Raw genomic sequence first — 12,396 nt, forward strand, 5'->3', positions numbered from 1 at the left:
GCTATTATTCCACTGGTGTCATTGCTACTTACCTTAACTTGTAAGTTAACAAAACAACGCAGCATTTTTCCAAAAATGATTCTTTCTTGTAATTTATTGTAGCTTAAATGTTAGACAAAATTCTTCATTAATTACTTATTCAATAATTAATCAGTAAAATCATCAGAAGAACAAAATTGATAAGTCATGGTCTCACCCTGTGCATTGCTCTTAAAGCTGAAGGACTGGAATCCTCCAGTGAGCACAGAAGCATCGATAGCATCAACGCCGCACTCGCTGTGGCTCCGCCTGTAGAGGGTCACAACGATGATCAGCATCACCACGGCGACTGCACCGCCTGCCAGGCCTGAGTACAGAGCCACGTCATTGTTGACCTCTGGGTCCGCTGATAGATAGATAGATAGATAGATAGATAGATAGATAGATAGATAGATAGATAGATAGATAGATAGATAGATAGATAGATAGATAGATAGATAGATAGATAGATAGATAGATAGAAAGAAAATATTGATTGATTACTGATTGATTAGTGATTGCTGCAATACTGTTGCCATTGTAATTGTTTTCCAGTTTCGAAAGTATCATTAGTAGTTCTGTCAGGGGTGTTCGGTTTAAACTGACAAAAAATTTCTTTGAAATGAAACAAGTCTGATTACACTAAAAGAAAAGAAGAAAAGAGAGCAAATAGAAGTAAGTGTTCAATACACTACAGTCTAACCTGAAACCTTCAGTCCTGTTGTAGTTTTACCATTTTTCTTGCTGAATAGGTAAAATTTGTTCGCTGTTTTAAAAGGAAGCTAGTAAAAAATAAAATAAAATAAGGCTGAGCTAGAAAAGTCATGGTTGCCTAAACTGAGCAACTGAAAATGCTGGTGTGTTTTTCTCTAATTTTATCTTTTAAACTCTTCTATATCTGGCAAGTGTGTTCACATGATCCATATATTTTTATTTACTTGTGTGGGCTTAGTCTGGCATGCAAACTGTTCTGAAATGTTCTCCTACAAGAAGCTTGCAACAGGGTTTTTCCATCAGTAAAATTTCAGAATTTGAAAAATGAACTTAAAAAATGCTTTTATTTATTTTTTCCTCTCAAAAGTCTAGTAACATATAATTTTGCATCTTAACAAATTACCAAATTATTATTAAAAATACATTAATTAACAAATGTAGCTTTTATCTCTGCCTCTGTTCTCTCATTGGTTATTCACCCTAATGTGTTCACCTATTCTGTGTTTGACCTTGATAAGATGTGTTTCTGTTCCTCCTTGCAAAATCGTATTCTTGTATAAATAATCGTTTCCTGTCCCACTATAAAGGTACAAATGTTACAGCCCAGTTGGTTTCTAGTTCAGTAGTCAGGGAACTCATTAGGGAGTCGAACGATTTAAGAGCTGTTTCAATCTTGAAATCCTTCCAGTGCACTGGTACGTTCGCTCCATAAAAACAATCCCACAATGCGCCACAAAAACATAATTGGAAATGACGTCATATTTTCTGAAAGCTCTCAGCTCATATGATAAGCAGCTTGTTAGATCTCAAATGATTACTAATGTTGGTGATAGTAAAATGATGGTTAATAATTTGTAAAAAAAAAAAAAAAAAAAGATGATGTACCGTAAGAAAAATGTCTGTCATAGAAAACCTAACTATTCTATATGTTTGGGTTTTACAGTGACTGATAAGAAAATTAGAAGCTGCATCCTGTTGTTGATAAATACCAGTGGTGGCACTTTCTAACTCAAATACATAGTCATGTAACTGAATCATTACTGTCCCAGTGGGAGGTGAGCCAGGGTCCTTACCAGTGCCTGAAACTGTGTACACAAAATACTGTCATAGGGAGCTTGGGAGCTGATTGAGACACATCACAAGCTTGTTCTCTGCTCTACTACTCATGTTTAATGTATTTATAATTTTGTTTACTTCTGACCCTTGGTAGAAATTTGAACTTTTTAATTTAACAAGCATAAACCAGCATATTGAGTTCATGCACTTGCATCGTGTCTTTATTAACAATGTTTTAAAACGAAGTCCTACCTTGAGGAACCTTCAAATCATGCAGAAGCTTTTTATCTGCAGACACACACACACACACACACACACACACACACACACACACACACACACACCGGATTAATATTTAAAGTGTTATTTAGAACGTGAAATCCTGTTTTACAGACACACTGATTAAATACGACAAACAGTTTAAACATTTACAATGTACAATTGGTTTTCTTTTAATTAAGGTATTACAGAATCAGATGTAATCAGGTATATTTAGTAAAAATATTAAACATTAGCTACCGAGTTTACATTTTACATCCCACTCTTTCATTATTTAAACTGGAGTGCTGTGTGCATAGCTTCTGAACAATAAAGCCATGCCTTCTTTGATTTATTGGGGCATCTCAACACTTCTTGTCATTCTAACAATATACACTTTATGGACTAAAGTTTATGGACACCTGACCATATTATTCATATGTGCTTTTTGAACGTCTCATTTCACATTTAGTCTTCAAATTTCTGTAATAGTAACCTCCACTCTTCTGGGCAGATGTTCCACTAGATTTCTAAATGTGATTGTGGAGATTTGTGCTCATTCAACCACAAAAATATAATATTACATCATCCAAAGACATCCTGTGAAATTGTGTACCTCCAAATTTGTGGTTTTAGTTTTTTTGGTAAAAACACATATGACTGGAATGACTGTATCTCAATATTAATGTGTATACAGTGTACGTAGTGGTGCATAACTGGTTATTGTTGACTTTAAATTTCTTGGAAAGAGGTCATGTTGACATATCCCCCTTCAATATCTATTGCCCTGAAATACAATGTGGAGGGACCTGAAGATATCTCACCTTGAGAACACAGATCGCCAGTGCAGTTCTCAGTGTCCAGTGCACTTCCATCACACATTTCACCTCCATGTTTGGGTTCTGGGTTTACACACTCTCTACCTCGCCAGCGTTCACATTCTGAACCGCACACAGACCAGAGAGACCACCCGGACCAGCCACCATCCACTACACAACACAACACACACAAGCCTCCATTATTACTTACACAAACATCAGTCATTTTAATTCAGCCCTCCAAACACTTTTTCATGGATTAACATCTCATTTACATATTTATTTCTTTACTCCCAGCTGATAAATCATTATTTCATTTCTATAAATGATTTAATGATTTAGGACTTAATTATGATGAACTTACTGCCACAACCTATACCACAAAAAAAATGACTTCACTAAAGTCAATTTACACCTTCACAAGCACTAAGTAATATCGAGAGATCAATGAGACATTGGTCAACTGAACAAAACACATGAGAGAACGATCACGTCAGACAACTGGGACAAATGAATGAGATTATTAATTAATGAGTTAAATGTAATTTAACGTGTGTGTTTCCTGGATGTGGTTCAAATCGTCACACAGCCAGCTTTCCGTGATTAGCCACATTACATGGGCATTTTTATACTATTTCAACCAGAATGACTATGAGAAAGAAGACAGCAAGATTTAACTTATGGGAATAGAGTGTAGGTATAGACTAAATTTGCTACGCGGCTACTGCTGAGCGTGTCCTAAAATGACTGTTAAACACGTCTAAAAATAGCGATGCTAAGAACCATGCTGCTGCTGCAAAAGGTGTAAGAGTGACTTCCATAACAGATCCACACAGATAGTACTGTGGAGGTATAATGTGGATCGAAAATAATGAGGGGTGGTATATAAAAAAAATAATTCTCCTTTTGCTGCACGCACAGTCACAGGGAGCGCCGACCTTCATAAGTCAATGTGTTAAAAGACATCGTCCTGCGTACATTGGGAGCTGTGCAACTGGTGCTATTCTGACCATGTGCATCACCATGTCTGCGATTTCATTATGGACAGACAGCAAGTTAGAACAATTCTGCCCTGAGATGAAGCAACAGTCTTCACAACGGAAAAGTCTGTCATCCCCATGACCGGGAAAAAAGGCAAAGCAGGTCCGCAGCTCGACCGAATGCATGCGCATCATCTTTTTTTTTACATTTTTGCTGAATTGTGCATCAACAATTCACCCTCAGGGGCCAGACCATCAATACTGGCAAGTTTTAAAGAGTGTAAAAGAGGACATCCGGTGAAAGTGACTTAATTTAGACAGAGCTAGTCTCAAAAACTTTTTGAAACTAAATCGTACATGTGTAGCTAATGTATAGATGGTGCCCAAATAGGTTATGACAATAAAGAGTTATGTAGGTGGAGAAGTACGTCTGATAGGTTTGGCTCCAGGATCGAGAGAGCCAATCAGTGCGCGGCTGAACTAGAAATTCATTGCTCTAGCTGTTTTACCTAAAATTTATTTGAACAATAATTCTGCCTTTCTGCTGCTTAATGTCTGTTTATGTTTGTCTACACAGACAGAAGAATAAGCAGAGATAGGCAATAGTTATGTGAGGATTATGTTTTGGATGGAAATACACACACAGTGAAACACATCACAGCTTACCTGGACATGGTGAGGAGCAGCTGGTCTTCTGCACTGAAACACCTTCACAGAATGCTCCTCCATTCAGCGGTGCTGGATTGGTGCACATGCGTGTGCGTTTCATAAAACCCCGCCCACACTGCACACTACAGCTCGACCAATCGGACCATAACGACCAACCTCCGTTCACTAACAAACAAAGTAAAGGAAAAGAAAATGAAGAGATTGGCAAGTGAGATTATGATGGCATAGGAAATATACATCATTATATCCTGTACATTATGAACTAGCGGATCCCCAGAGAACTATCTCTTTCTCTGACACGCACACATGCACTGAAACACCCATTTGCTTACTGACAGTCTTTTTGAAGTCTTAATGAAGAAAATGGTACAAAATGGAAGCTCTTGTGGTTTCATCTATGAAATTATGCTGTCCTTTGCTGGCTCTGACAACATAAAAACCTAACAACATGAGTAAAAATAAGGATTGTAACCATGAATTTTGGTGGACCGGCATGATATTAATACTGACATATCATACAAACATCATTATTTTAGGTTTTTAAGTAGCACCATAATGGAAAGTTAAGAGTTGACAACATGCAATCATCCAGTGTATACACTAGTTTCAGCTATTTAAGCATACAAGTAGTGTAGACTCAAAAACACCAATGTTTGCATGGGATAAACAAGTCCTTTGAACATATTTTTGATTATTTTAAACATTATTCCCTAACCCTAACCCCCTTTTAGTACTTCCAATCTTTGCAATATATCTTACAATAAAAATGTAGAATAGAAATAGTTGTGTAAACACTGGATGCATGCATGCACACTTAATGTATTCTGATTCTTGGTCACAGAATTATTATCTAGCTCAATCGGACAATGCACTCATTAACTGTCCTGTCTGCTCCTTTTCTTCTTCACAGAATGATTATTCTGTAAACGTGGGACAGAAAGATTTTGCCTCACATGGAGCTCTATTAGTGTTCATTGCAGTTCCCCCTTTTGACCACTAGGACTTGCACAATCAGTCCAGTGATTGTACAATAGCCATTAATTCAGTTAGTATGATTCAGTTTTATTTGTATATAACTTTTAAAAATAAGCAGTTTTACACAAATAAACAAAAGTGTTTAGGAATTAATTCATTTATCCCTCTAAGATTCATCCCTGCAAATAAATTAGTGGAACATTGCCTTATTAAAACATCGCCTCATATCTGTTAAAATAAAATAAAATAAAATAAAATAAAATAAAATAAAATAAAATAAAATAAAATAAAATAAAATAAAATAAAATAAATTAAAATAAAATAAAATAAAATAAAATAAAATAAAATAAAATAAAATAAAATAAAATAGTTGTTTCACCCAGTGAAGTGGCCACTAAAAGTTAAAATAAAAAAGAGGGCTGATGTTAAAAAAACAGTTTATTAAAACTGATGAAATCAACAGATATGCAAAACTTTACATGTATCAGTTTGGTGTTAAATATTTTGTATAAACTATTAAAGCCTTTTATGGACTAAGCAACATGAGAAAACATGAGAGCTACTTCTTGGGTACCGATTAATGTGAAGGGCTACCAGTTTGATACACACAGTTTTCACTTTGATCTGAAACAACAAATTTGCTCAATTTACCTTTAATTATATGTTATTATTAATAATTAATGATATTCATCTATGTGAAGACACTGATCATGTTAATGATTTCTCATAATAATTATCAACAATGATTTAACAAAGTATGAAACAGCTATTTTTAGAAAAGGCCTGCGGGCTACTCATGTGGTCCTTGCGGGCTACCTGGTGCCCATGGGCACCACGTTGGTGACCCCTGGTGTATACTTTTTGTCATGCAAGTAACATTATTTGTTTTGTTTTATCTTGATGTTATCAAATATCCAGCTCCTGTACATAGTGCAAAACTAAGAACTGTGTAATTCTTAATCTTTTAACAATTTAAAGAAGAAACCTTTATTTTATTGGTCATTTACAGCCCTCCTTAATCTTGCTAAAGGACACATCAATAAATGAAGAATAGTATGCAGAATTTATATATTTATTAATCAGTACTGCCATGTATTGTCAGATTAAACCCCTTATATGGCTGTAAATGCCTGACCATTAAAGTCTGAGCTATTACTATACAGCTCATGTATGAAAAGTAAATTGTATGCATTGATTGGAGCACCTTTAAAGCTGGAACTGACAGTCTGGGTGAACTGACTGACACCGTGAAATCCTAAATCAGTTTTTTTGAAGACGTGTGTGCCAACCAAAACCTTCTGCACATTCAGTAACAACAAGGCATGGTTCACAACCAAACTTAAACAACTTTGACATACCAAGGAGAATGCCTACAGAGGGGAGGACAAAGCCTGTATAAGCAGGCTAGGAACCTACTGACAAAGGAGATCAGAATAGCCAAAAGAAGCTACTCTGAAAAGCTGAAGTTTGCCTACTGAGCAAACAGATTAGTGGATGATGCAGTCAACATGGGGCATAACTACATTCTGCAACACTTTGACTGCTCAGGGACAGAGAACTGCTTTGATCTCCTTTGTTGCGGTATGGCAGTAGCTTGCAGTGGCTGCTCAGGAATCAAATGTTTCATTTTGTAGCCTGTAGCAATCGTTGTCCATGTGTACCATTGCTTAAGACCAGAAATGACCCCAACAACATCATTAATGATGAACTGAAAAAGAAGATACATGACCTCAAAGTGCTTCAAGGACCAGGCCTACAGACCTTGGCATCACCTTCAGCAGACGGACGAAGAAGGGAGCATCAAAAGCAGTGCACGAGGAAGAGGAAGCACGGAGAGCAAGTGGGGGCTAGTGCTAAGCTGAAGGCTAACCATAGCCGGCCTTGCTTTATCATCCATCCTGCTAGAAAATGTCTGCTTCTTGGACAATGAATTGGACTACATCAGACTCCAGCAAGCTGCTCAACGTGAGCTTAGAGACTGCTGTGTCTATGTTTAACGTGTAAATGTTTTACGTGCTTTATGTGTAAGAACTCTGTCCTTGTTTCCAAAAACTGCTCACTGCCTGTGGAGCTTATGGTTGTGGGATGTAGACCTTCACCACGGGAATTCACCACCGTTGATGTACTCGGAAAGTACATTCCACCTAGCACTGATACTAAGGAGGCGTTCTGTGTACTCTATGAAACCATTAGCAAACTGCAGAACATACACCCTGACGGATTGTTTATTGTCATCAGAGATTTGAATCATGCAAATCTTAGGTGTGTGCTTTCTAAAAGCAATCAAAATGTGGACTTTGCAACCAGAGGGGAAAACATGCTGGATGTTTTTTACACAAACATCCCGGGTGCATACCGAGCGAAGTTCCGCCACCACCCTTGGCTATTCAGACCACATTTCTGCAATGCTGATCCCAGCATATAGACCACTCAATAGACAAGTTTGAAAGCAGGTAGGAACCTGGCCAGCAGGAGCCATTTCTGCTCTTCAGGACTGCTTTGAATGCACTGCTTGGTACATGTTTATGGAGGCTGCAACCAATGGTGACTTGGAAGAGTACAACGTCAGTGATCGGCTACATCAGCAAGAGCATCGATGACATGACCATCTCAAAGACCTTCACCACAAGCTCCAACCAGAAGCTGTAGATGACCTTTAACATGTGTGCGCTACTAGAGTCTAAAAAGCAGGGGACAAGACTGCCTTAAGGGCCAAACTGTTCCAAGCCATCAGAGAGGCAAAGCATGCACACAGCAAAATAATCTACAGCCACTACAGGGACAGCAGAGACACCTGGTGCATGTGGCAGGGAATCCAGGCAATCATGAACGACAATACACCATCACCTGCCTGTGACCATGATGCTTTCCGCTCAGATGCACTGAACGACTTCTATGCCCAGTTTAAGGTGCAGAACAACGTGGCGGAAAGGCGGCTCCTTCCAACCACCAGGTACTTTGTCTAACCACGAATGGAGGGAGGAAAACTCTATGCAGAGTTAACCCATGGAGATCTGCTGCACCAGAAAACATTCCTGGCAGAGTGCTAAGCGAATGTGCAGAATAGCTAGCAGATCGTCTCACTAACATCTTCAACATCCCCCTTAGCAGCGCTGTTGTTCCTACGTGCTTCGAGGACAATGACCATCGTCCCTGTCCTGAAGAAGTCTACAGTCTCCTGCCTAAATGACTATCCTCCTGCTGCATTCCCATCATAATAAAGTGCTTAGAGAAGCTCGTCATGAGGCACATCAAGACAAAGCTACCACCCTTACTGGACCCCATGCAGATTGCGTATCGTCCAAACCGTTCCACAGACTATACCATAGACATGACCCTCCATCTGGCCCTCACCCACCTGAACAATTAGGACACACGGACAAATGCTGTTCATAGACTTCAGTTCAGCATTCAGCCCAATCATCCCTTAGCACCTGATTGAGAAGCTGAACCAATTGTACCTGAAAACCTCCCTCTGCAATTGATTCCTGGATTTTCTGAGTGGAAGACCTTAGTCAGTCCTGATCAGGAACAGCATCTCCAGCACAACCACACTGAGCACTGGGGCCCCTCAGGGCTGTGTGCTCAGCCCACTACTGTTCACTCTGCTGACTCACGACTGTGTAGCAATGCACAGCTCAAACTACATAATTAAGTTTTTCAGATGACATGACCGTGGTGGTTCTCATCAGCAAGAAGATGAGTCAGCATACAGAGAGGAGGCGCAACATCTAACAGCCTGGTGTAGAGACAACACCCAGTCTCTGGACGTTGACAAAACTAAAAAGATGGTTGTTGACTTTCGGAGAGCACAGAGCAGACATTCTCCACTGACTATTGATGGATCTTGACAAATAAAATTTGACAAAATAAAATTTGATTTGATTTGATCTTCTGTGAAGATTGTCAAGAGCATCAAATTTATTGGTTGTTTATCCGGTGGAGAACTTCACCTTGTCACTCAACACCAGCTCCATCACCAAGAAAGCTCAGCAGCCTCTCTACCTCCTAAGAGGGCTGAAGCCCCATGACGGACCACAGAGGGACCATTGAGAGCATCCTGAGCAGCTGCATCACTGCCTGCTTTGAGAACTGCACCGTCTCGGATCGCAAGACTCTACAGAGGATATTAAGGACAGCCGAGAAGATCTTCGGAGTCTCTCTCCCCTTTATCACGGACATTGACACCACACGCTGGATCCGCTAATCTAATTGCATTGTGGATGACCTCAAACACCCCTCACACACACTCTTCACCCCTCTACCATCAGGAATGAGGTTTCGAAGCATCAGGGCCCTCACATTCAAACTGTGCAACCATTTTTCCCCTCAATCCATCAGGCTTCTCAACACACAGCACTGTGTGTTATTAAGCTGCTACAAATCTGAACTCAAACACACACTCAATACTAATTTCAATTCACAAACATCCATGTCTTCAGCACCACCCATTTTATATTAATTTATTATATGTTTATATTGAGACAATGTTCATCACTAAATGCGCTATACAAATAAAAATGAATTGAATTGAATATGCTGTTTTGCACACCCACTTAATCTTTGCTGTTACCATTAACACAAAAAGTTGTGCACAACAACAACAGCAAAAAAAGTTCTCTTTTGTTTATTGTACGGTATAACACGTTATACAGTAGGTTTACTGGTGGCGCTATTATTATTTTGTGTCTTGTGTTGTCTTTTTGTCTTGCACTGTTTGAAAGAAGCTGTACACGATGCACTTTATGTGGCTAGGACAACTTACATCAGTCCTAGCTCTGTATTCTGTATGTAGCTCTATTTTGTGTGATGTAGCTCGATGTTGTTTTATGTAGCACCAGGGTTCTGGAGAAACATTGTCTAATTTCAATATGTACTGCGTCAGCTATATATGGTAAAAATGACAATAAAAGCTTCTTGACTTGACTTGACATTGAATTTTTCTTTAAATACAGTAATTCGAGAAATACTTCACTTCAAACTCCTAAACCTCACTATGCCCCCTGCCATCTGTCAGTGGATCACCAGCTTCTTGACAGGCAGGAAACAACAGGTAAGACTGGACAGGGTTATCTCCTGTATTCGGACAGTCAGCACTGGTGCTCCTCAGGGATGTGTCCTATTCCCACTGCGATTCTTCCTCTATACTAACGACTGCACATCCAGTGACTGAACTGTTAAACACCTGAAATTTGCAGATGATACTACGGATTCATCCAAGATGGAGACGAGTCTGCATAGCAGCAGTAGGTGAACCAGCTAGTGCTATGGTACAGTCAGAACAACCTAGAGCTACAAAAGGAGGATAGTGGAAACACCCATCAACACTACTCCCCCTTCCCCTTCCCCTTCCTCTGTGTTATATGTGGAGAAATTTCTGGGAACTACTATTTCCCAAGACCTGAAATGGGAAAAAGGCCCAAAAAAGCCCAGCAGAGGATGTACTTTCTAGCCCAATTAAGGAAGTATGGTCTGCCACAGTAGCCGTTGATACAGTTCTACACTGCAGTCATTGAATCTGTCCTGTGCACATCCATCACATCTGGTTTTCAGCAGCAGCAAAACAGAAGGAAAACAGACTGCAGCAAACAGTTAAAACAGCAGAAAAAAATCATTGGTGTTCCCCTGCCCACTCTCCAGGACTCTCCAGCACCATACAAGAACCAGGAAACAGGCAGGAACTACAGAACTTTGTTCACCAAAACTGCCAGGTGCAGGAACAGTTTCTTTCAATCACCCTCATTAACACCCTCATATATGCCCTGCTTCATATCTATAACTACTGCATTATCAGAACAGTCGAGTCAAGTCAAGTTTATTTCTATAGCGCTTTTCAAAACATACATTGTCTCAAAGCAGCTTTACAGAAATCAACAGTTAAGGGGAATGGTGTGCATTTATCCCTGATGAGCAAGCCATGGCGACTTCAGGTAAGTCATCAGTAAGTCATCACTTCATCCCCATATGTTACACTCACAACTGCTGCTGTATATTGTACAACAGTTCAAAAGTAACTTCTTTATATAGGACTGTATAAGACTGTAGAAAACACATTACTCAAAATCACACATACCAGTGCTCACGTTAGATCTCACTCTCCAGTGTTCTGTATTGTTTAAAGACTATAATTACACTCTTGATCACCCAAATGAGGATGGATTCCCCTTTTGAGTCTGGTTCCTCTCTAGGTTTTTTTCTCATAACATTTAAGGGAGTTTTTCCCCTGCCACAGTCACCACGGCTGCTCACCAGGTATAAATACACATCGTTCACCTTAACTGTTAAATTCTGTAAAGCTGCTTTGAGACAATGTCTGTTGTGAAAAGTGCTATAGACATAAACTTGACTTGACTCTTACGTGACACACAATACTCCTATTTGTAATACCATGCACTCTCACACTTTATATACATTACTGATCTGTCATATGTTCTATATATTCTATTTAATACTTGTAATATCTATATTGTTTTGCATTGTCTTTTTTGTCTCAGATAGTCTGTTTTGTCTTGTATAGTCTAAGCTAAATATATGGTGTTATTTATGTTTGTACTTTTGAGTCACCATCAACTGGAACCAAATTCCTTGTGTATGTCAACACACTTGGCCAATAAACGTGATTCTGATTCTGAAACCATTACTGTCCTCAATTAGGCTTGCATTATCTAAAAATCAGCAGCAAAATATATACTGGAAGACTTAACCTAATGCCGCTTGAAGTCAGTAAAGCATGGCAATGCAGTGTCTGAAAGGATTATTTACTCATTAGATGTTCTGTTTCAAAAACCGATCAAAACTAATCTGACTGAAGTTCTGAAAAGATACATAGCCCTGTTTCTCCATCATGCCTTTCAGACTAGACCATTAGCTGTTTGAAAAATGAGAAAGATCTACCGTGAAGCACGCTA

General features: G+C 39.1%; 1 protein-coding gene across 2 annotated transcripts in view; it reads right to left on the reverse strand.

Moving 5' to 3' along the window:
• unc5da (unc-5 netrin receptor Da) overlaps positions 1–12,396 on the reverse strand; it is a 254,244-nt gene that overhangs the window by 29,715 nt on the left and 212,133 nt on the right. For both annotated transcript variants that reach the window (XM_083564027.1, XM_083564028.1), the window contains exons 6-9: positions 4,511–4,678; positions 2,871–3,035; positions 2,041–2,076; positions 197–385 (exon numbers count right to left, since the gene is read on the reverse strand). In XM_083564027.1, the coding sequence (XP_083420153.1) occupies positions 197–385; positions 2,041–2,076; positions 2,871–3,035; positions 4,511–4,678 (558 nt within the window). The remainder of the gene's footprint in view (positions 1–196; positions 386–2,040; positions 2,077–2,870; positions 3,036–4,510; positions 4,679–12,396) is intronic.

Source organism: Silurus aristotelis (assembly GCF_946808225.1).
Source record: "Silurus aristotelis genome assembly, chromosome: 16".
In the NCBI taxonomy this organism is placed as follows: domain Eukaryota; kingdom Metazoa; phylum Chordata; class Actinopteri; order Siluriformes; family Siluridae; genus Silurus; species Silurus aristotelis.